This window comes from Vidua macroura, chromosome 6, assembly GCF_024509145.1.
Source record: "Vidua macroura isolate BioBank_ID:100142 chromosome 6, ASM2450914v1, whole genome shotgun sequence".
In the NCBI taxonomy this organism is placed as follows: Eukaryota; Metazoa; Chordata; class Aves; order Passeriformes; family Viduidae; genus Vidua; species Vidua macroura.
Window position 1 is genome coordinate 16,703,550 of NC_071576.1, and position 25,601 is coordinate 16,729,150.

The 25,601-nt window shown below is 36.8% G+C and overlaps 1 protein-coding gene across 1 annotated transcript in view; it reads left to right on the forward strand.

Annotated features, from left to right (window-relative positions):
• Nucleotides 1-25,601, forward strand: part of TTC7B (tetratricopeptide repeat domain 7B) — a 120,621-nt gene that overhangs the window by 89,380 nt on the left and 5,640 nt on the right. The window contains exons 18-19 of the mRNA XM_053980870.1: nucleotides 1,482-1,622; nucleotides 3,681-3,883. Coding sequence (XP_053836845.1) covers nucleotides 1,482-1,622; nucleotides 3,681-3,883 — 344 coding nt within the window. The remainder of the gene's footprint in view (nucleotides 1-1,481; nucleotides 1,623-3,680; nucleotides 3,884-25,601) is intronic.

The window sequence follows — 25,601 nt, forward strand, 5'->3', positions numbered from 1 at the left end:
TTAAATTTCTTCAGAATTTAAGCTTTAAAATAGGGGACACAAAAACTGTAGTGAATGTTCAGCTGTGCAGGCTGGACTTTGAGTTGTTTCATCAGCCAGTAAAAAGGAAAGCAAACTCTACTGCCAGACAGTGTTTCAGATATCCAGGGCAATTCCTTGTTCATAATGACATGAAATGCTAATTATGTCCTGTGCTGCTTTTCCTTTGTTTCTTTCAATTCAGGGAACTATGATGCATACTTTCAGACTAACTTCCTCTTCCTACTAATCTGTGTACTAGGAATTTCTGGTGCTTTCTGGTTTGCTGATTTACCTTGTCACACTTAAAAGTGTATATTCCATGTGACAGATCTCTTCTCATTAAAATACTTAGAAAGCCTGTGGTATTGAGAGTGAAGGTTTTATTTCTTAACTTCTAATGATAAGGACAAGCTTTTGGGGTGCAGTTCAACTTGTACAGGATTCAATATTTTCTTTTGGAGTATCTGCCATTGTTGATCATTATGGATATGGTGATGGAATTAGACAATTTCTCATCTGATCCATTATGGAATATTTTACTGCCTTTATTTTTTAATCAGGCCTAATCAGTATGAGATCTTGTAATTTGTAATTATAAACCAACTAGAGATATACTGAGGCTTAGATGACAAGAAGGAGTGTAGGTTAAAACATTCATGGTCTTGATTTAAAAAAAAAAGTCATGACTAAATATGCTGGCAGTAATTGATTATCCAAACTACAGTTGCCATTAGATATTCTCTAGTCATAGAAGCTTTTTAATTCCAGTACTTTGAAAAGGTTATTATTTGCCAGCGAGATTCTAATCTGACTTGGAAATTATGCATTTTATGAGAATTATCCTTAGTATGCTCTGGGAATGTTTTCTGTGCAAAAAAATTTTATAGACTTTTTTAGCCACAAGGTACTTTAACTCAGCCTTCTTGATTAGGCAAGTTTTACATTCAGTGCAGTTTAATGGTGTATTTGTGATGGTGTATGTCGTGATCACTGTGTGTATTTTAGTTCTCTTTTTTTTGTTCTGTTATTAGTTGTAAAATAATCCTCTAATTGCACTCTGTAGAAAGACATAGTTAATACTAACATCAAAGTGAATGCAGCAACCTGAAAGCTACAGTGTGTCATACCATCACAAACCTTTTTTGGATTGCACATTCCCAGAAAAGAGGTGTCAAGTTTGATAGAGAGAATTCATAGTAGCAACCCAAAAAAATGAAAAAATGTCAGGTACGGTTACCAAAGTTTAGTGTGTGTTTTGTATAGACCTTCAGCCCAATATGAAAGTTTTCATAAGAAAATTGATCTGGCATTTTAAAAAATTCTCCAAGATGGTAAATGTAAATTAAATACTGAGTTTGGGGTACAGCCTCTTATGAAAAGGGTTGCAATTAAATGTTTAATGCAATGTATATGGCCTTCATTATTTCTGTGCTGGTAAATTCTTTTTATTACTTCTACAGGTTCAGTCCATGCCACATCAATAGCAGCTTCCAGAGTGGAGCAAGCATTGTCTGAGGTTGCTTCTTCCCTGCAAAGCAGTGCCCCTAAACAAGGTCCCCTGCATCCTTGGATGACTCTGGCTCAAATATGGCTTCATGCAGGTATTGTGATAGTAAAATTTATTTTTTATGCCCTCTCCTTTATTGCCAGCCTAAGGACTTAGCAAAATCTGTTTGTTTCATTCAGAATCTGTTGCTCCTTATCAGATAATATTTTTCCACATGTGTGGCACCAAAACAAGCCAAGAAATAAAAAGCACATTGGAGTTGCTCTGTGTGTAAGATCATTTATGAAAGATAAGGCAGTAGTTTTAGAATGTAGCTGTTACCAGTGGAGTCATATCTTTTGTAGCACAAATACAGTACTCTCTCCCTGTCTAAGTGCTTGGAAATCTAGGTTTCCTTGCAGAATCACAGAATATTCTGATTTGGAAGGCACTCACAAGGATCATCAAGTGCAATTCTTAAGTGAATGATCCATGAGGGGATGGAACCTGTGACCTTGGCATTACTAGCACCATGCTCCAACCAACTGAGCTAATCCCAGGTCACTGAATCCATTGAATGGAAAAAGAGGTTTGTAAGATTTTTGACTACAGTTCCTGTAACTACAAAATTTTATAATAGAAAGGAAATAACTGCATATGCAGGGAAAGAAACAGTAGTAGTACTATGGAGCAACCTGTCCCTTGCAGCTGTGATAATGAGCCTGAATTCCATTCTTTTCCTTCTGGTTTTGTTAATGTAAAAGACTTAGGATTGTTTCTCTAAATGTAGAGTCATCTTGAGTGGGTTTAGTATTGTTATGATGCCTCAAGCTAATTGCAGTATCACAAGTGGCTGTTACATAAAATTTGAACCAGAAAATTATGATCCACTGTTTTTTTATACAGTTAAAAATGTATAACATGCAATTGTTTTTATTGATAGCTGGATCAGAAAGATGTAATTTAGGAATCAGCCAGCAATTGTTATGCCTTGTTCTGCTTTCAGAGTCACTTTTTCAGTGACGTGTTTTTTTTTTCTTTCATGTTTTCAACAAAACAGTGCTTTATTTAGCATTTATATAGCATTTTAATTTACCTATTTACATCTACAGTTTTATGGTGTGAAAGTCTTTGCAGGGTAATGGCTCCCAGTTATAAATGGTTTAGTGGTTTAGAGAAAAAGCCCAGAAGATTGGAAAGAAAGCAATTACAGTGATTAATAATAGTGATCTCATTTGGGCTACTCAAAAGCAACACAGATTAGAATAGGGCAAGGTCCAACAGGGTGTAGTAAAGTCACCTGTTCTGCATTGTAGCGTCATTGACTTTAAATATTTATAAACTGCCACAGATGACCACCTACAGTAACTCTTAGCATCTATAATGCTGATAATTTCTCAACCTTCTGTGGCAGCGTGTTCCACTACTTATTTTCTGTTTGGTGGGGTTTTTTTGGTTTTTTAAAACATTTTTGTGGGTTGTGACGGTTTTGGTTTGCCAATCTGAGTTTCTTCTTTCCCGGCCAACGCACCAATTAATGGAGTGGGTTTAGTGCTGGCTGAATGCCAGTGTACTCACTAAAATTATTTACTCATTTCCTGCTGTGAGATAAGGATTAGGAGGAGGGCAAAACATGCTCAAAACTTTAAAGGGTATAAAGAAAACTTTATTAACAGAAGTAAAAGATAAAAATAATAAGAAAATCAGAATAAACCTTCAGAACTCTTCTACTCCTCCCACATTTTCTTTACTTTCTCACAACATAGAGGCAAAACCTGAGACTTTCAGTCAGTTTACCACCTCTAAAATAGTCTTTCTTCAGTTCTCTTAGGGAGAGGAGTCTCTTTTGCCATGCCATGGAGACTTCTCTACAAGAAGAAAAAAAAATCCAAGACTTAAGACAAAAATAGGAAACTAGAAAGAGTATTCTGGGGTTTCAAACAGCCATTTAGAAGTTGTAAGTCCTGATACACTTAGAAAAACAACTTTCTTGAAAAAATAATGCATTTAAAATAATTTAGGCAATAATTTCTCTTTTAGGATGCAAAAATTTTTTTAGGAAAATAGTCTTTATCTGAAGTGAAAGTATATACAAATAAAGCACATGTGACCACATCTAGTCATGGTATGATGAAGCAAGACTCATTAATTGGTCCTGACATTCCTTCCACAGCTGAAGTCTATATAGGAATTGGGAAGCCTGCTGAGGCCACAGCGTGTACCCAGGAAGCAGCAAATCTCTTTCCAATGTCACATTATGTTCTCTACATGAGGGGGCAGGTGGCTGAACTTCGTGGAAATATTGATGAAGCCAAACGCTGGTATGAAGAAGCCTTATCCATTAGTCCTACCCATGTGAAAAGCATGCAGAGGCTGGTAAGTCTTCAGCCCATGTTCATAAGCAGTGTCATCTCAACTGGTGATACTGTACTGTGAAGTCTTGACTTGGTGTAGGTAACCCATAACTTGTGAGTTTGGGATCTATATTCTTATTACAAAATGCTTTGGAAACAGCCTTTCCTGGCATTTATTCTGTCTTTTGTGTGTTGGGACATAAAAAGGATTTGCAGGCCATAAGACTATTTCAGTCCTAATAGAAACTATAGAAGAAGAAGCAATTTGCATCTGCATAATATTCATGCCATTGGGAAATGAAGGTGGCTTATGGTAAGAGAAGAGTTGGATACTGTACAGGAAAGACCAGTCATTTTGGTATTCTGAAGTAAAAGTTAAATTCATAAAATCATAGAATATTCTAAGTTGGAAGAGACTTACAAGGATCATCAAGTTCGACTCCTGGCCCTGCACAGGACACTCCAAGAGTCACGCCATGTGTCTGAGAGCATTGTCCAAACACTTCCTGAACTTTCTCAGGCTGGTGCTGTCACCACTTCCCTGGGGAAGCTGTTCCAGTGCCCAGCCACCCTCTGGGTTTTCCTGATATCCAACCTAAACCTCTCCTGACACCATTTCAGGCCATTCCTTCAGTCCTGTCACTGGTCACAAGAGAGAAGAGATCAGTGTCTGCCCCTCCTTTTCCCCTCACAGGAAGTTGTAACTGCACTGGGGTCTCCTCCAGGCTGAACAGACCAAGTGACCTCAGCCCCTCCTCACACAGCCCTTCACCATCCTCACTGCCCTCCTTGGGATGCCTTCCAGTACCTTTATATTCTTCTTACATTGTGGGGCCCAAAACTGCACACAGCACTCGAGGCCACACCAGTGCAGAGTGCAGCTGTTTTCTGCATTCTGCACGTTTATTGATTACCTTTGTGCTATGTGATTTCTTGGGTTTTTGAAAGGTAGAGAATCAGTCTTGCCCCCAAATGAATGTATAGCTCCAAGTACAAGGGTACCTTCCCCAGTATAACATATGTTTGTTTATATACTTCATAGATAGATACATATGTATATATTGTGTGCTTACTATGTTAGGAAAATTACTTTTAATCCAGTTTTCTTCCAGATAGAGCAGAATAGAACAGCTGAAATCAGCTTCTTACCCAATCTTTTTGTTCAGAAATAGAAGCTGGTTTATGCCGAGGTACTTATGAATTATTCAGAGAAATTTCTTGTGCATCCCTGAGGGAAACATATGAGACAAAAGATCAGAAAGGAAGGCAGCACAGAGAAAGTTTTTTGTTTCACCTTTTTGAGCATTTCAGGATATTTGAGACTGCTGACAAATGCCAAAAGATTCCCTTTCCTGAAGAAGCAGGCAGTCAATCTAAAGCAGTGCAACTCAGTGAAAATGAAAGCTCATGTTTTGCTGGGTGTCTTTTTGCCCCTCCTCTGAATGCACCTTTGAATAAATAGTCTGTAAACACACAGTGTTCTTCAGAATGACTGAGAATTAGCTAAGAGACATGTGAGATGAAAATTTTTGGGCTTCCAATCCAGGTTTCCTTTTTATGAGATTTTCTGTTTGAGTCATAGCTTGATGGTAACTTCTCATTTCATTGGATTGGACAGTCCTTATTAAGGATTCTTATAATTTAAAATTTTGTTTCTAAGAGCTTTTTCTACTGTTCTACACCTTTTCTGCAGTAGGATGTTGTTTTGAGTAGATTCTGAGAGATTTATGCTGCTTAAATACAAATATTCAAGATGTATGCTATAAAAATACTTGTCTGTGTAATTTCATGTAGGAGAAAGTGCAAGCTTCTGTATCCTTCTTGACCTTTTGACTATTGCAAAAAGTATTTTAATGAGGAAGCTTGCAATGTTTACGCTTGCCTATGTGTACAGATGAATATCTGCACTTCCCAACACTTTGTGTATATTTACCTATTTATTATGAAGAAGTATGATCTCAGTGGCAAGGCATCTATAGCAACAGCAATGTGGAGGTACCAGCCTCTATAACAACAGCTGAAGCATTAACTTCTAATATTTGTATTCACAATTCGAAGCTGACAGTTGGTTTATGAATGAAAGTTCTGTGCAAAACCCCTTATTTTCTGTGATTAATTTGATATTTTAAAAATATTTGATATGGCTTTCTAGCAATGCTTAGAAAGTAATATCAAATGCAACTGTTTCCACATAAAAGTTACCTTAGAGCCTATACTTATTTAATAAGTTTTGGTGAATTTCCTTTTGAGGGGCAAATACTGAGTATAAATCATAGTAGCTTTATGTATAAAATGCAACAAACCAAGTAAGATTTAAGGATGGCATGAATTCTAGCATGTAGCATCTGTATCCAGGCCTGCTTCTCAAAGTGAAATTACTTAAAATATTTGAACCTGAAATCAGTTTGGAAGGACTTTTGTTTGTTTTTATTAAAATTTTAGAATGAGTGACATCTGACACTCAATAAAATTTCCTGATGCTAGGTTTGGAAATCTGAATCTTTGATTTGAGAATCTTTGTAGTTGTCCGGAGGGGAAAAAAAAGCTAAATAAAATGTATGTTTCAATTTGTATGAACAACAATAGCATATTGGGAATAGGAGTTTTTTCCTTTTATAATCCATCCTTTTAATGATGTTATACCACTCTGGTAAGAAGGATGAAAACCTAAACTTAGAAAAATTTACTATTTTTCATATATCATTTCATACAATATTTTCACCATAAGTCTCTCCAAGTACCTATTCCTGAATGTGATCTACTGTTTCTACACAGAAGCAATGTTAATTTAAATTACTGGAGAACTGTGTAAGTAAAGACCAGAAAGGTTAGTTTTGTGGCTTCAGAAGTGTTTTACTTCTTCCTGTGAATTACAGCATGTGCTGTGCTTTGGAGTTTCTGCCAGGAGACTCTTGCATTTGTCTCTCATGCAGACTCCACATTCTATCAGTGTGACCACAAAGACTCTGCAGAAGTATTAGCTGAATGAAATGACTTTCTATTGGCTGGCATCATCATTTTTACAAAATTACAATATTTTTTAAGAAATAAAGGTTTCTTATTAATTTTGCTGCTGTCTCTAAAGTCTTCACAGATTTACTCCTGTTTCAAGAGAGTTACTAAAATGAAAACCAGGAGATCTTGATGATGGTGTGAAAACTGGAGCAGTTAAGAGTGATGAAAGAGATCTGTTTGCCAACAAAATGATAATCATAAATGGGAGGGTTTGACAGGAAAGGTTTTGACCTTACTAATGAAATGCCTAAGACAATGTAACACCAAATGTTGGAGTCTTGATCCATGAGTAAATGAAAAATGGTTTAGCTGTATTCTGCTCAAGTAAACTTGGGAAATGGAGCTGCTTAGGCCATCCTGTTGAATTAACTAAGATGGGAGCTATTCCAAAGGAGAGCTGGCTGCAGGGGCAGCATGTTTGTGTTCCTGCTCACTGCTATTTCCACCCCTTCCAAGATGCTGGGGGGCTTATTAATTAAATCAGCTCAACAACAAAACTAGCTTTTTTTTCAATGAAAAATGCTGTTTAAATTCTCTGCAGTTCCTTGTGGAACTAAATTATTATTCCCTGTACAGTTAATGTTTTAATTCATACATTCATTCACTTTATTTTGTTGAGGAATGCTCATTTTAAACTCTGCCTTGTTCTCAGGTACTATTTTTTACTGTTTGTCACTAACTGAAATTTTCTCCAAGCCAGAGGTTATACCAACTTGCTATTTGGCTAGCTCTGACTGTTCACAAGATGTCAAAAGGGAAGCAATAACATGTCAGTATTAATTAGGTGTACTTTACAGAATGCAGCAGCAATTCTTCTGAAAAAAAATGCAGTGTCCTTTCTTCTTTTTAAGGTTTGAATAGTGCACTCAGAAAAAACAACATGAACTTGTGTTCTAAAGGTTTGAATTGCTTTGGTTTGTTTTCTGTATTTCAAATAATTTTTTCTCACACCGAATGAAATTTAAAATTTTCTTCAATTACTTAATTTTAAAAAGATTATTTACACTTCAGTGTCATGTACCTGTGGTTATCACCTTCCTGATTTTGGCCAGAATGAATTTATTTATACAACTTTCTCCATTCTCCCTACCCTTTATCACCACCTCCAGATTTCTGCATTATTGCTGCTTTCCTGCTTTTCTCATTGTTTTCCTCCCCTGTGAAAAAAGGAATAAACACTCTTTTATCTTCTGCAGTCAGAGTGCTGTTGTGGAAAATAGCCCTTACTGCTGACGTCAGGAAACTCCTGAAACAGGCCATCATTCAGTAATGCCTGAAATGGCAATGAATATTTCAATCCACTGTCCAGGAAACAAACCCCTATGTATTCTCTCTCTGACTGAAAGTTTCCTACTTAAATGTAGCTTTGAGAGGAAATAGGTATCCAGTATTTGCATGCTGTTATAATCCCAGAAGACTGTAGTATTTTCTGAATATTTAAAAAAAAAAAAAATAGCACTTGCCAGTTAATGTCATTAGTAATTTAGGTTCTAAGAGCAGAAAACTAAAACAGAAAGGGAGAAATTACTTAAATTATTTGCTCATGTAGAAACTAGTTTTCAGAAAGCCCTATCTTAGGGAGTTACATTTCCTACTTCACACTGTTAGATACCTGTTAGTTTCCTAAAATTATGCATAGCTAAACCAGATTTCATAAGACTTAGATTAACTATGTGTGCTTTAACTCTCAGTTATAAATACAGTTATTTATTTCTTATTGTACTATACTGACTTCTTTTTTTTTTTCAATCCAAAGACGCTGCCAGAAAGAAGTCTGGCAGTGTGTATGGGTTGTGTGTGCTTGTGAGCCTGTCACAGATGTTGAGTTGACTGAAAAAAAGGAAAAACAGAGAAGACTTCAAAACATGAATTCAGAACCTGTGTGAAGGGGTCATGGGAGTTAAGGAAGAGAAACACAGTCCTCCAACTAACTTTTTTCTTTCAGTAATTCAGTGTTGTCATCTGGAGAACATTCAGTAATTCATTTTATCTTCATCCCCTGCACAGTAAAATTGTTGGTTTAGGCTGCACAGGTTTGTCCTAAGCACATTATGCTGGTTTTCATGGGTGGTTTGGGTTGTAACTGATTACTACAGAGCTAAATGCTGATGCCAAATCTCAGTGGTCATTTGACTCACTGTCTAAGTGCATCCTTACGCACAGGGTGGTTGAAGAAGAATGGAGAAATAAAGGTCATTGGTTTTGTTAGATTTGTGTGTAAAATGTTGTGGGTTTGCCCTTCAGAAACTTCAAGATCATTTCATAAAAAGTAGAGAAAGCAAAATACATGTTTGGACAAAAACTCACTGCTCCTTACAGAAGGCATTTTACTGTGATTTGACCACATCTAAACATCTAAATATTTTAAGTGATTGTGTTTTGTACCTTGAGAAAACTATGGTCATTCTGCTTGCATTTGAGTTCAAGTGACCATTGAGTTCAAATGACTCAAGGACCATTTTGATACATTTTAAATAGTTCATCTGCTGTGAGGCACTCACAGGCTATATTCTCTCCTATCATGAAAATATTATTTCCCCTTTTAGCCTTACAAGAGAAAACCATCAGTGCTTGATGCAGTAAAAAATTGCATAAAATCAACTTGCATGGCCACTAGTGCTTGAAGTATATTACAGTGGAAATCAAGGTGAAAAAATAGGGAAGTTTTTTCCCCTGTTTGTTTCAATGTTACCTTATTTTATTTTTTAATGTTGAGATCAAATACAGCAGTTAACTACTTCATACTGACTTGGAGAAAGATTAGTAGAATTTCTTAAGTCCTAAATGCTTTATCTGAATTTCACAGTACTCTTTTAAGGCAGATCTATATATGTTCAGTATTTGACAACAATAACTACTACAAATCTAAGTTTAAACTAGAACCTAGTTGCCCTTTTGGAAACAGAAAGTGACTGCAGGAATTTGCAGCACTAATTTTGTTTATAACTTGAAGCGCTGAGCTCCCATTTACTCAGGCAAGACTGTGTTGATTCCCTGAGAACTGTTGTTCTGTAAATGGAATTATGGGGCTGATGGTATTACAGGTCCTGCTTCATAACAGGCTTTCTTTTCACATTACTCTGTGTTTACTCCAAATGGCTTAAAGCAGCTGTGACAGGAGCAGATCTTTCAACAAGAAAATACTTCCATTCTTGGATGCTTTTCACCCTGTGAGAGCAAGCTCTCTAAGGTCTCTTGAACTCATGGGTGCTGTCCTCAGCTGTCAGCCATTACAAGAGGAATCCTGCAGCTTGCTTAAATGGTTGTTTGGTTTGGACAATCTGAGTAGCAGAAGATGCAACCTGATTTTGTGCAGCATGCACAGTGGTTGCATTGAAAGGAACTGGACTCATGGAGAAATGAAGCTGTTAAGGTGTACTGGTTTTTGAGAATCTAGTAGCAATGGTTAAGGCAGCTTTCTGAATACAGAGAGAAACTCTTTGAAACAGAAATCCCAGGAAAGTTAATTTAAAAGTAGACCAAAAAAAAAAAAAAAAAAAAAAAAAGCCACCCCAAAACACTTAAAGGCTCAGAAAGCTGGGCTGGGTGGTTTTTTTTTAAACTTCGGGGGATGTTTGTTTGGGGTTTTTCTTTTTTTTTTTCTCTTTTTTGATTGCTGGGTTTTTTTAGCAAAGGGATTTTTGCCCACAATCTTAGCTTTAAATTTCTGTTTTCATGTTATCTGTGTGATAGATTTTTCCACAGTTTATCTATTCAGGCACAGCTTGCCAGAAACCATTTTATCACTTCTGTTTGTTCCCATTTTAAAAAGTGGAAAATTAATTAGTGGCAGATGCTGGCAGAAGGAAGGGATGCTTTGGCTAGAGTTACTGCTCTTTATTTGGCAGGTCACGAATAATTCCACTGTTTTTATTGTATTGTGTGGAACTGATAAAATTTCACCCATCAGATAATTCATGACAATTTGCTGCTGAAGCAGGTCAGTCTGCAACGTGCAGTATTACTCCAAAGTTCCTTCTCTTTGCTTGGAGGATTTTAAGAATCTTTGTTTTCAGTTTTTGAAATACAAGTAGTGTTCATCTCAAGCTTTGATTCACATTTTATAGGATAAAGTCTTCGAATTGAGTTCTGTTGTCAAAACTGAGCTTTTACTAATTCACTTCATCTACAGCAACTATGAGTAAAATACAATAATTTGGGAAGTAGCAACCAAGTATAGTTTCAAGTTAAGGAAAAAATCCAAGGATCACAATGGCCCAGTCTGGAACAGGGCTTTGGTTTTCTAGACATCATAACAAAGCAGCTGAGGCAGGATTCCCTGCCCTACACTGTTTCAGGTGATTGACAGGAACAGGAGCATGATGAGATAGCATTTGTGTAATGGTGACAGTATTTTAGATGCACATGTAAGATACATCCACTTGCCAAGAGTTTGTGGGGGTCTCACATCCTTGGAGATACTCAAAATCTGACAGCCCTTGGCAACCCACTGTAGGTAACTCTATTTCAAGTTTGGCTGTGGAGAATCTTAAGTTCCCTTCCTACTTCTGTCATCCTGTGATTCTAGGAATGCAAGCAAGGCAAGCTTTGTAGATAGAGGTAATGATTTGTATTAGGAAACATGATGGGAACACTTGTCTGTGGACAATGTCTTGTTACATTTTACTGTTATTCAAGACTTACTTTATTTTTACCAGTGGTAAAAATCTATAAAGCACAAATTTTTTTCTTTCTTTCCCCTCTTTCCATGGTACATTACCCATAGCAATCAAGGAAGGAAGGTGCAAGAGATGAATACCTTTCTCAACTGATGTCACTCATCTTAACTATGTGCATATAAAATATACACATGTATATATCTGTACAAATATTCTGTCCTACAAATCTGCTTTAATATTTTGGATACATCTTAATGTCTTTGCATACAGAAGTGTCAGTAGTAAAAAAGTGCGACTGAAAAGCCTCAAAATGATCTGCATTGAGGCTCCTATAGACAGACATGTGTCTAATGTTATTTAAAGAAAACAAAATATTTATTACTCTTTACCGTTATTTACATGGGAAGTATCTCTTTCGTAGTACTAAGCAGAGATGATAAAGAGTGAGCAAAATTGTAAAGGCATCTGATCACAGCATAATGAAAATCTTCCTCTTTCAGGCTTTTTTTTTTTTTTTTTTGGTAGGTTTTAGAAAGGCTAATTCCTCTTAAAAGTCTTTCCAGAGTCTTTCCATCTTCTTATGCCTCTTACCCTCTAAAGGGCTGACTACATTGACAGTTGTGTTTTGTTGACATCCCTTTTCCTCTGTGCCTTTTTATGGGTAACTGGCTGCCTAAAATAGAATGTAAAACATACAGATCTATATTAATCAAAAAAATATTAACAAGGATGACTAATTTAACATAAGGAAAATGTCAGTAGTCTTAGTAATTCAGGAAATGGCCAGGAGGCCTTGTGTCAGTAAAGTGCTAATAGTTGTTCTTGATATTTAAGTTCTCCTTATTTTCAAAAAAAGAACAAAAAGGAAAAGAGAGAAGGCATGGAAAAAATTGAAAATGTGTGCTCTTCCCTGCTATCGTCTGTAGTCTCTTACCCTTTTCATGGATACTTGCTGGTGCTTTTTTGCATGGATCTCAAAAGTTCTATTTTTATTTTGCTCTGTGTAATTGCCTTTCAATATGAGAATTGCTTTGCAAAACACTTTTTAAATTAGGTCATTCTGCTGAAGTATGCACTGAGCTAATTATGATTATTTTGCTTCCCTGGACATTTTTGTGCTCATTGAATTTATTAAAGTATAGCTGGGGCGGAGAACTTATAAGCAATAAAAGCTATGTAGCACCTGATATGCTTTGCTTGTAGGTACCATCTGGCATCTAATCACTTATAACTGAATTTCATATAATTAATAAAGAAATAATTTTATGGATTGGGTTGGGGGGTATAAATATAAAGAATGTGAAAAAGGCTTTGAGAGAGTAGCCATCCTCATCTTTAAATAAACAAGAGAGATTTTATTTTCCTTCTCCTGAGAAATGTTCTGTTGTAGAATTCTGCAGGTGAGAACTCTTTAGCTACAGGACATTTGAAGCCTGCAATCATCTACACATGTTGCCTCTTTTTTTTTTCCTTTTCTTTTCTTGTGCTGCATAACTTTGCAAATTGGTGAAATATAAGTAAGTGCTACCATCCACAGCAATCTGAATGAGATAAACCATTCCATGTGGCTTAGTTGAGGTGGTGAATAAAGGTGTGTGAGAAACTTGCAGCACCATTGCCAGGTGTCTGGGCCCTGACTCTCTCAGTCTCTCTTAGAATAGCCTATTATTATAAAATGGTGCAGGAGTTATCAGTGCATGTATTTTGCTATAAATCTCATGCAGTTTTCAGGTCCATTTCTATGCAGTGGTTATATGATCTTTTGCTTTGTATTTGTCACAGGGGAGCTTTACTTGCTTAGGCAGAAGCTATTTCCTGAGAAAACAGACTGCTCTTGAGAGGACCAGAAGTTACCTAATCAATTATAATTCTTTTTTTCTGACTAGGAACTATGAACAACTTGTTCTTGAAAACTGTGCTTTATCTTATCCTTATCAAGCAAAAAGTAGCTTACCTTAATGCAAAACTAGAGATCTGGAAGCAACTGTCCCCCATGAAATAATTTTAATCCTCGTTTTTACAGAGTTATGTCAAGCAGCTGTATTCCCCACATAAGTTGTCTACTCTTAGACAACTGAACTCTTGTTCAGAGTTTTTTCTGCAAATCCCCAGTCTGGAGCAGTCTTTATGTCTCTCTCTCCCTCTTCAGCTCATCTCCTTTTAAATTCTATTTGAACACCTCTTTTCCATTTGCTGAAGCTTAGCTTCTCTGCTAGCCAGTTTACACTTAGCAGTAATTCCCCTGCTCATTAGTCTACTGTTTAAAGATGACTTGCACCTTGCACTTTGGAAGAATTCAACCAACTTACTATGTGTGAATAGCATTAAATATTTTCTCCAATATTAGATTTCTTTTAAAATAGACTGTTTTCTGGTAGCAAACTTGTGTTAGATGGAGTTAGGGAATTGGCCTGTAAGATTAGTGATGGGCTCTTTTTTATGTCAAGTTATTTGTTTAATCTAGATGAACAAATTAATTACAGAGAAAACAGTTATTTCAGGGAGCTTTAATTTGTGGGAAAATCTGCAGTGGGTTTTGTGTATCTCTGAAAACCGTTTATTTTGAAGGTGTGATGGTTATTTTCCCATTATTAATCCTATTAGAGTATATTCTCTTCAACAAGTAGCAATAAATGGCATGAAGAAAATTCAGAAAGCTGCCATCTCTTGATTTCTCAGTAGGGGAGAGGAGCCATGCTCCCTGGCCACTTCATGTACTTCATCTCACTGGAAAAGGCCGGTGTCTTCTCTGAATAAAACTGACTGCAGATTTGGAGTTATTAATGCTTTTAATGCTACTTCTATCATGGTAAAAAACCTGGTTAATCTGAGATGGGTGGAAAATGCAACATGACCAAGACTAAGTAATAAACTTGAAAACAGAAAGCTGTTTTCGGCTTTCATCTCTTTTTCAGTCAGCAGTACAGCGTTGATCTGCACCTTTTAAATTTTGATACTAGTATGTGTGGACCTTATAGAGAGCAAGAGGTAATAGTTTCACCAGTTTATCTTTAGTTTAACCAGTGAATCATGACTCTAGTCTGTATGTTTTGTTAAACATAGCTTTGCAAAAAACTCTTGGCACTTAAAAAAAATACCATTAGTTATAGTTATTATATTTTCAGGCATGAATATTTAAGCATCTGAGGAAATTTGGAAGAATAAAAAGTAACTGGCTAAGCAGAGCATCTGGAAGTGTTGTGGCAACTAATAGTTGGTATGTCAGAGAGTAAGACAATAACTCCGATCTTTTTTACTCTTTTTCTAAATCAAAAATTTAGATATTTTAAAAAGGTTATAGTATTTTTTTCATAATAATTTTGAGTGCTCAGCATGTTAAGTTTCAAATATGTTTGGCCCTGAAGCATGTATTCCCAGTAAGAAATGGGGAAACTGAAGTGTAGGTGCTGTAACATACCTGGCTTTAAATACAGTACAAACCTCCTGATATCTCATTCTGAGCATCACATTCATGGGACTCACATTTAATTCCTGTGATTATTCTTTCCAGTGCCTTTACAATGTGAAGAAAATAATTTTCCCCATAGGCATCTCCAATGTCAATCTTGTATCAGTATTCCCCCTGCCTGCTGAAAGGAGCCTGTGGAGTGTCTTGTGGGTTTTGACTTGCAAATGATTGGCAGAATTTAGGAGGACTTTCCCTTATGATGTTTAAATTTAGTACTCTCACTGATGGACCTCCTGTTAAAATGTAGATTATTAAATCATTTCTATCATTGAAAATTGATTATCAGTGAAAATTATATATTTGATAGTTCTTGCCTTTGCATGCAGTTTAAGTGAAGGCATCTGTGGCAGCTCCTTGATAGTCATTCAGCTCAGCCACGTAAAATGAAGTCCTTGTGTGTATCATTCACTTTCAATACTCTTAAATAATATATCACTTCACTTACCTACATCTCTCTTTCTCCCAGTTCCCTTCCTTGAAGATATGTCAATGTTGGATTTGCTCAATGAATGTATTATTTCCCAAGTCATTGCAGCTGAGGTGCTTGGTGCAGGAGGTGTCTGCTTGGATACCAAACTGATTCAGAAGTACCTGAGGCATCAGTACTGGTACTGATTGTAATCATGTTTCTGTGATTACTTTTGGCTCTGGTTTTGAGAGCTCAGTTAAACATTGCACTGTTTTTTAGTAACATACTTTTATAGGTGATAAAGGTAAACTACTTCTATAAATCTTTGTTTCTTATCTTACATTTTTACTTGGTAATAAGATAAAATTGAAGAAAAGTTAACTTCAAACCAGAACTAAATATTAAGTATGTGGATATAGAAATCTAAAGGAATAAGGAGAAAGGATTGCTGCTTTTATACAATTGCTTTTTATAAGTGGTTAGTGGTTAGTTTTTCTTAGGTGTTCTGTTCAGGTCTATGCTTTGGTGCATCTTCCTACAAGTGAGAATCATACCTCGGTTTGAACAAAAAATAATTGTCTTGTTTTATGTCCTTGGGGAAATTGAAGACTATTATAGTCCCTAACTTGAATTGGTGAGCACAAGTGTAAGTCTGGAATGTTTATTTGTGTGTAAGCAGAGTTAGTTTTCTCTGTTGTATTGTTTGTGTGCTTCTGTAATTACCATTATATGCAATAAATACAGCTTTGAGTCAGACTTCTCAGGCCAGCTTTTTGCTGAAGAGGGATAATACCCTCTGGGGAAGATCAGTTTGGTAAGAAATGGCAAACCATAACTCTGTGCTCCTGTTCTGTGATTACTGGGGGGTAAACAAAAGAGGGCTGCTTAATACCTTGAAGTGTGTCATGATGGTTGTAAGCATATACTACTGCCCAGATGTTGAGGTTGAATGTAGTTTTGTACTAAGATGCCCTTATTGGAGTCTTGGGAAGTGGAGAACACTTTCTGCTTCACATTGCATCACATTGCAGAAATTCTTTCTGCTAATCTCTGATGGTGTAGTTCATACATGTGTGGCTTTTTCACACTAGTCTGAGAAATCCTGTGTTGTGGTAGATGCTGGTGTGATGCTTCAAGGAAGCTGGCTTTTAAGAAATAACCCTTAAATTAGATTGGAAGTTGATTTTAGGAACAGCTTTTCTTTCTTAAGAGCTGGTATAGAATTGAAGGAAAAAGAAATGTTAGAAAAACACGGAGTTAAAATGGAGAGCTCATATTCAAGAGTCACGAATCTATACATAAAGCATTTGACCTGGAAGAAATCTTCAGTCTTTTAGTACTGCTCAGCTGAACAAAGCAAAGCAATTCATTAGCAAAGCACTTACTTGGCAGAAATACGAAAACATGCACATTGTTCACACTGTTGAAAGCTAAGCCCTGCAAGGAAATACACTACCCAAAACCATTTGAGCTTTAGTAGGCCCATTGGGATGCAGATATTTGATTATTTCTATTTTTTTCCTAACTACTTTGATGAAAAATCTCAACGTTTTTAAATGCTTTCCTGTTTTTCCAGGAACTAAACTTTGTAAGTGAACTTACAAATGCTTATTTTATGGATGTGTCTGAAATTAACATGTGAGTTCCATTTTTTTTCTGGGTTCTAATTAATTAGTGTTTAATCAGTGATGCTGGTGAAATTATTTGTTGCAACTCAGTGTGTTCAGTCTTCCTCAGCCACTAGTACAATTACTAATTGTAATGTAAACTACACTGTTTACATCTCAGAAATTGAACTTACTACTTAAGACCAATATCCTTAGAAAATCAGGCATACAAAATCATTCTTTAACACTTTTGTTTCATCTGGACAGAAGAGGGAATGATGAAAAAAAAAAAAAGGCTTATGCATATATTACAAAAATAGAGCAGGAGGAAAGACTACCAAGACTTTTTCATTATTTCAGATTTTTATTAGGTATCAGCAAACACACAGGAGTGTGTATAAATTCTCTGCTGCAGAGAAGTAAGACACAGTCATTAGAAACCCAAACCAGGCTTCACTGTGGTCAGTGCTGTTAAAAGTTGATGTTTTAAAATTATTCCAGAACATAACATGTTGTATTGTGCTACATTAGCTTAGTTAGCTTATTCCTGCATTGCATAATATGTTTAGATGACATAGTGAATTTTGTGTGATATAAAGACCTTATCTGTAAAGGGCTATAGAAATAACAAAAAAATCATTCAACATTCAACATTCAACATTCTTCTGTACAATATGCAGTGTGAAAATGGTTTCAAAGCTCTAAATCTACGTGGACAAAGGCGGTGTTAGGTAGCACTTTGGAAGAATGCTTGCCATCTAAGAATACTTGCCATCCATCAGAAGTGATCTGACCTACTAAAAGAATGGATTTTGCTCTGGCTTCTGAATTAAAATGTCCCTGATGGTAAGTGGGTTTTGCTAACTTAAAATAAGTATTTTAAAATACAGACACAGTTTTAGAAGTCCATCCTCTCATTAAAAACAAACAAACAAAAAACAAACAAACAAAAAAAAAAAACAAAAACAAAAAAAACCCAAAAAAAACCCACACAAACAAACAAAAAAAAAAAAAACAACCAAAAAAAACCCCAAAAAACCCTTATTTTCTAAATGGGTGCAAGTAATAAATTAAGGCAAATATTGTCATATGTGTACAAATGTTCAAATGATGAGCAGGTGAACCTCTATCAACTGCAAAGTCATTTCAATTTCCATTTTTCCATGGTCCTTGTTACAGTTTGTCCTGGCAGCTGACAATAGCTTCTTTGGGATTCTGTCTGGTTTTTAATTTATGACCATTTGAAAAAGTGATAGCCACACTAGCGATGGAACAGATGGCATTGTGAGGGTCATGGACCCAAAGATTTAGCAGAGGGCTATGAAATGCTGTGACACAAAGGCAGTCTATGATGATGCTTTGTTATATTAATGGAATGCCTAGCCACAAGCTAGGCTAGTAGGTTACAGTTACCAGAAATAACTGGTTCTGCTTTAAAGTATGAAATGCTGTCAGATCTATTAAAGTAATTGACACGTCAAACTTAATTTCCTTTAAAATTGTGATATGATAGTATGAGCAGCTGGTGATCTCTGGAAAATAAATGAGGTAGTTTTAGTTTGGCCATCCAAACTCACTTCATTTGCTGCAGAATCAAAGCCTAAGCTTCAAAAATTTAGTGATGTGTTATGAGTAGGTGTGGCCTTTCTGCAGTGTGGATTACATTTGATTTCATATAAGATTTATATTGGAATATTTTTGTGAAGATAAATCCATGGATGTTTAACATAATAGCTGGTAGAAGCTGCTCAGACTCAGCAGCTCACCTAAGTTCAGAATTCCCACCTTCCCCACCAAACCCATGCTGTAGTTCTTATGCCGTGAAAATCCCTTCCTTGAAAAGTGGAAGCTGCTACTCAGCATTTCAGATCTTTACTCAGAGAGCATTAACTTCCCAGATTGCCTACCCTGATCAAATCCTAGCTTTGTGGGGGAGTGCCTTTTCTGTCATTCTTGTTCTTCCTGCCAACTCTGCTCCAGTGAACTAGAAAAGTGACTAAATGGACAAGGCTCTTACACTTGGGGAAGCAGGGCTCCAGTTTATTCCAGCTGCCTGTCAGCTGACAATAGTAAACCAAAGGAGAGGACTGAGGAAGAAACTGCATTTGAAATTACGTTTTCTCTGCAGATTCCAACCTTGTGCACTAATTTATTATACAGTCTGAAAAATGTATTTCAAGAGCCATAAACCAACCACGGATTCTGATTTAACATGCAGTGTCAATCAGAACAGTGATGGATATCCACTTACAAAAAGTCCATAACTGCAATATTTTGCCTCAATCTTCAACAGGAATGTGATATTCATCATGGATGGCAAAGGTAAAATTAGCAGTGGAAATGAAAGTATGGAAATGATGGCAAGTACTTGCTGGTGGAAGAGTATGGAGGAGTTGACCAGAATTCTAGAAGAACTAGTTAATGAAATAACTAAGACTTCACTGAATATTAGTGGATTTGTTAACAGATTTTAGAATAGTTCATGCAGTACCTCTACTCAGTGAGAAGAATTGCATGACAAAGGCAAAGTTTGATTAAAAGCGAGATTTGAAGACCCTTCAGTGAAAGAAATAAAATAATTTTCAGAAATGCAAGAGCAAGATTGAGTATGGAAATGATTGGGGAGGACAAAGAGCTGGAGCAGTACTTGATGAGAGCTGCATCTCAATTGTGCATGCGTTGGCTGAGCACAACATGAGACATCATCTTGTCCCCATTATCAGCATCATCATCTTGTCAAGAGTGTAGTCTCACCTTTAGTTTTGTAAGCCTACAGATTCTCCTTCCCTTGTGGAATGGTGGTGCTTGTGCTCCACTGGTTGCTTTAAGTACCCAGAACAGAGGCTGCCGTGCCCAGTGAAAGCTGCTGGGGCTGGTCAGCAGGGCAGGTGAAGCCTCCGTGTGCACTAAGGCAGAGGTTTCACTTTGGTTCCTCACAGGCTGGGGCTATGATTCTCTTGTAATCCTGAGTAACGTGGCTGAATGGCAAACCCAGTATGTGGCTTGGTCACTGCCAAGGTGACTGCACAGCAGCGTGGCACTGGAAATCTCTGCAGTGTTTTCTGGGAGGAGTAGGAAACTTAAATAATTATACATGATCCTTGTAAACATGAGAGGAATATGCGTAATCCAAATAAGGCTAAGGGGCATTGGCACTGGAGCAAACGAAAACAAACTAGCTAGGGAAAAATTTTGGAAGATGATGTGAAGAGGATTCCTAGGACTTACAGGCTAAACATTGTGGAGCAAGGAATCTTGTCGTAAGGTTATCCGTAACAATGGGATAGAAATGAGTGACTTAAGAGGACTCTTCTGATCTGATGTTGATTAAATGGAAAATACCTTACTTTTGCAAGTTTTAGATTAGAAAAAATAGCAACTAACAATTAATCCACAAAAAAAAGAGTTGAGAGAAAATGTGATAGGCTTATATGGAATTTAATGATGAAACTTAGGTGATGCTTCAGTTATAGTAATATGTTTGCATCCAGGTCAGTACTAGCAAAGGCTGATTTGTTGAGCTATGTTGATGTTATTCTTAGCTCTTTAATAATTTTTCCCCAAAATACTGCTGTTTGGACTTCTCTCTTTAGTTGTCAGAAGCTTTTTTCTGTAGTTTTCAGTATGTTCAGCTTCTTACAATTTTGTGCAGGGTAAGTCAGTATATAGGGAAGTGTTTGTTTTATTTTTCTGGAAGAGCTAGAAGCCCTTTCTTAGCCAATGGTTAGGCTCTGGCTCTTCTGACCTGTGCCTGATGGTGCACAGATGGGAGGGTGTGGGCTCTCCTTTCACACTGAAAATAGCTGTCCCTTAAAGAAGAATCTGCTGGCAGCTGTCCTGGCAGACTGGCAGGTTAACAGCTACCTACAGCTTCTGCCTTGCCTTTCAGAATTTGGGGAGAGAGGGGGTGCATTCCCTCTCCTGCCGGGAGGTTTTGCGCACTGCCATGAGGATGGCCCTTCCAGAGAGTGCTGAGCCCGAGCAGCAGATGGCAGTTCACATCTGTTTCGTGGGGATGCTATAAAAATATATATTTATTAATGCTGTATTAAAAATAACCTCTTTTTCTTAGAGGTTACTGCAGTGCCAGTGTAGTAAGTACTGCTGTGGTGTCATAATACTTTTGAAACAGTGACATTAGTCATAGTTATAACATATGTATGTATGTGTTTTTATATGCAGAAGTCTCTTTGACTAAGGGGAAAAGGAATAAAAAAGTGAATTATGTGCTTTAATCTGTGAATTTCTGTTTTATTTTAATAATGAAAAGATTGGTCATCTTTTATCTAATACTGCAGTTCTGACTTTGAATATTTAATACAGCATTTTTCAGAATATTTGAGAGAAATGCACATGCATAAATGCAAAAAGGTACTTCAGAAGAATATCATTCACTTCTAATTCCTTTTCCACAGTCTCAAAAGTTCAGACAAGTAAGTGCTAGTTTCTGTAGTACTGAATGTGTACAAGCATGGACTACAAGTGCTGGATTTCAATACAGTGGCAATCTAGCTAAAGATCTCCAAAGCTTGATTTGGACTCTGACAGTTCTATTAATTATAAATTTTACTCACAGAGCCTAGTACTGAATCTGCAACTCCAGTTTTCCTTTCATACACAAACTATTCCCCTGACTTAAGATTAATTTCTTCATTAAAACATTTTATCAGTTTTTCTAATTACCATTTCCAGATGCCACATGCAATGTAGTGTGTTCAATGTGGTTGTATAGAACTGTCATTAATGAAACACAGCTTCTTAGAAAGTCACTGCTTGCTGTTTCTAATTATTTGTTTTTTAATTCTATTTGTAACTGACTGATGGACAGAAAAACATTAATTTCCTGACATTATAATAGCTTGCATGGAGCATCAGCTTTCAAAACAGAAACCTTCAGGTGTTCTAAACTGGGACCTAGCTTTAGGCAGTGGAGTAAGGACCCTGAATTCCTGGTATCCTCAGTTCTTGAGAAAAATCCAGCTTCTGCTCAAATAATTGAATATTGACTCAGTGAGCTGACTTTGAGGCTCCTCACTTCAAAGAACTTGGTCTATTTATCCTGTTTGGCACATGTATAATTTTTGGAGGAATTGTTTTTTTTTTTTCCTCTTTTGGATATTGAAATTCCTAGGATATTGTTACTCCTAGGTTTTGAATAACAGAAATACAGTTCCCTATACTTCTGACCATTTCACTCAATACTGGAAAAATAATGGCATTAATAACAAACAGTGCTTTGGAGTCTCTGTGTGGAGCACAGTGATCCAGTGGTAACTTGGCCTTGCTTTGAACCCAGGCAGTGTTGAAATACAGCTAGAGATTAAGCTGATAAAGTGGCAGGATTTCTGTAAGGAATGCACTGTGATGTGTTGATATCTATGAGCTGTCTACATAGGGGAAGAGGTGAGGGTATGAATCACAAAAGACAAGAACATACCAAATTACAGAAATTACTATGGGCCCATTTCATAAACAGCACTGTGTGAAGCTGTGATCTCCTGCACCTATTTTCATCACAGGTACATGTATTTTATAGATCTGGGAAATCCTCATTTCTGGTTTGTGGGAAAGGTGAGAAGACAATGATGTGGCTTCAGTGCTGGGAGGGTGGGAAGATGCAGTGGTGCCAAGCTTCCAGGTGAGGGAGGTGATCCAGAGACCTACATACACTTCAGTGTCACCTCATGGTGTCACACTGGGACAAAATGTAAAATGTTTGCACCAGATGACAAATACTCCAAATTTAGGACTGGCCATAATCTGAGGGCTAAGGCTATGCTTAATTACTCCCTGATGCCAGTGGTGATGCAGTATTTGCCACTGCTGCAGCCATCTGACTTCTGAAGGGAGAGCCATTGTGGGGTTACTATGTTGGTAGCCACAGTGTATAAAATAAGGCCCTCAATGTAATTTTCAGATGGAGATAAAAAGTTAAATAAGCTCTGGAGTCACTAGCTGCTTCATTTTATTTTAAGGTGTTTTATTGTTTCCAGTGTGCTTGCTATAGTCAAATTAGTTCTTGCAATGTAGCCTGGTAGTCATGCTATTTTTTAAAGGCTGATAGGATGTTCACATAAAGTGCAAATCAAAATTACAGCAGATTATTGCAAGAATATGTTGTCTTAATAGGAAAATAAGTCCCCCAAGGGCTTCCATCTAACTGGAAGCTACAATCAGCACTTTTTAAAAACAACCTTCAGTTTTGAACCTTTCTGTATTCTGGGCTGTGAGCAGTAGGGAACTAAAAGGCAAGCACATCCTTGTGGGAAGGGGTCAGTCATTTCCAAGGGAGTTATAAGTACAGAGATGCACTCCCAACCACACGGGTTCGTTATTTCATGCTGGTGATGTGAAGTTCAGTGAGTAACAAAGCCAAAGTTGTTGTTTTAAAAATCTGTTGCCAAGCAGTAGGTTTTCTCCTAGCAACAAGTGTTTTGCAGCAGGGGAAGCAATTGGATACCTTAGAGGGTATGTTAGCACTGGGGGAAGGGCAGAGAAATAACAAACTGGGGCTCCAGCGGGGCCACAGAGCACACAGGGTGGGCTGGGCATGGAGGAAGGCGAGGGAGGGCGAGGCAGAGAGGGACATGTGGCACAGGTGATGATCTGGGATAGACTGAACAAAAGGCTTGGCTCAAGGCACAGGCTCATATTTGTTCATCAGCTGCTTCGTTTGGTTTAGTGAGTGATCAAATGTAGTAATATTAGCTGGCTGTTCCCATTTAAAAAGGAAAATCAATACTGAGGTGCTAGGAAGTTTTACCTAGACCATATTTGAAGAAATATGCTTTTTATTTTTCAAAATAATTGCCTTGTTAGAGAAAATAAGATAAGTAGTTTTTATTCTACATTTTGGAAAACAAATGATATACAGGTTGCAGTTTCTTTTCTGATTAAAAAAAATGTATTTATTATCACTTTTACTTGTAAAGTAAGTGTAGTGTTGCCAATCCAGTTGGTTTTAAACCTTATAATGTGGTCACCCTTCAACATCTCTGCATTAAAAGGCAACCTGTGTCTGCAGATACAGAACTATATTTATTCATCATTTTCCTGATGGAATGGCTTATTTCTAACTGATGTACTGTGTCACAATCTTTTTGTACTTGCAGAAAATATTATGCGCAATGACTCAACATGCATGTGCCTTTGAAAGGAGTTTATAAATTATTTCTTATGCAAAGTCATACTTTGACTAGATGGACATGTTTCAGCACAAAGTCATCAGCTAAAATGAAAATAGGAGAGCACAGTATATAAATAATGTTCTGTTTCACTCTATGTAAGTGTAAAATATTGATTATAGACTACATTTAAAATGCGTATTTTTATCACAGAGGTTGGAAAGCATCAGCTGTAGAATTTTACTGATTTTTCCATATATCATGGCAAATTCTTCTCATTTTGCCTCACTAACACTTCTGTTTCATCATTATAGCATAACACTGTCAAGTCTCTGGTAAACCTTCAAGTTTGATAGATTTGTTTAAAAATAGCAGCCACCTTAACACTTGCAAAATAGGCTGAAAAAGCAGCATGTAACAAGGGGCAGTTTTTTGATGCTAAAATTACACTGCATATGGATTTGCAATGCATACATTGCACATTGAGTTTTGTAACTATTTATGGTCATAATCCCTGATTTTTAAGTTTTTAGATAGGATGGGGATGTTTCTAGCGTGTCCTTCTGCTATCACAGCTTAAAGTTGATTATCTCTTAGGCTGGGACCCACTTTAAATCAGTAAGATAGTGAACTGGGAAAATTATTGTGAAGTTGGATGTAGTGAGTTCTTTAAATCTTTTGTAGCTTTTAAAAATCACTATTTTCCACATCTGAATAGCTCTGTCTGCTTATACATTATCAGCTGTTAGCTTATTGGACTTCAGCAGGTCATCAGCAAAACAGGCCACTGTTCTTCTGTCTCCCTGCTCTTATCATTAAAAGCAAAATCAGTCCATTTTTTATTTTTATATGCTTATAATGTTTTCTTGTAGCTGTTGTTTCTGCAAGGCAAACTTTTAGTTCTGAGGGCTATTTTTTAGCTAAATAAGATTTGTATCATACAAGTATAGGAAGCTTTTTAGCAAACAAGTCATGTAACAGACCTGCCAGGAATAAATTAATATGAATATCATATCTGGTACTACTCAAATCTCCATAGTTGAGACTTCTGTAGGTCAACAGACTGTGTTTCTTAAATATGGTGAGAATCTCTGGCACTTTTTTGTGTGTTAAATCAGCCACATTTCTTGTTCTTGTTCTGTCCATTTCTCCCATTTCCCAGGTTCCTTCTCTGCAGAGTACAGCACCCTCCCTGAAAAAGGCAAGAGTGCAAACAGACTCATAGTCACAGTCCTCTTTTTCTCACTTTTAAATAAATTTCATTGCTTTTGAGAACATCTCCCACTTCTAGTCTATATTTTTCTCAGAGAAAATGAAGAGATTCCTCTTGATTCTTGATATCAAGTGAATAAAGGTAAAAATCTCAAGTGGTGCTTCTCTTGGGGCTGAGTGGAGGCACAGTGGAGAAGTAGTCAGACAGTTAAACCTTAAGGAAATCTCCTGCTCTCCTGAGACAAAATTTTTCATTACACTGAAGAAACCACAGTGATCTTTGTA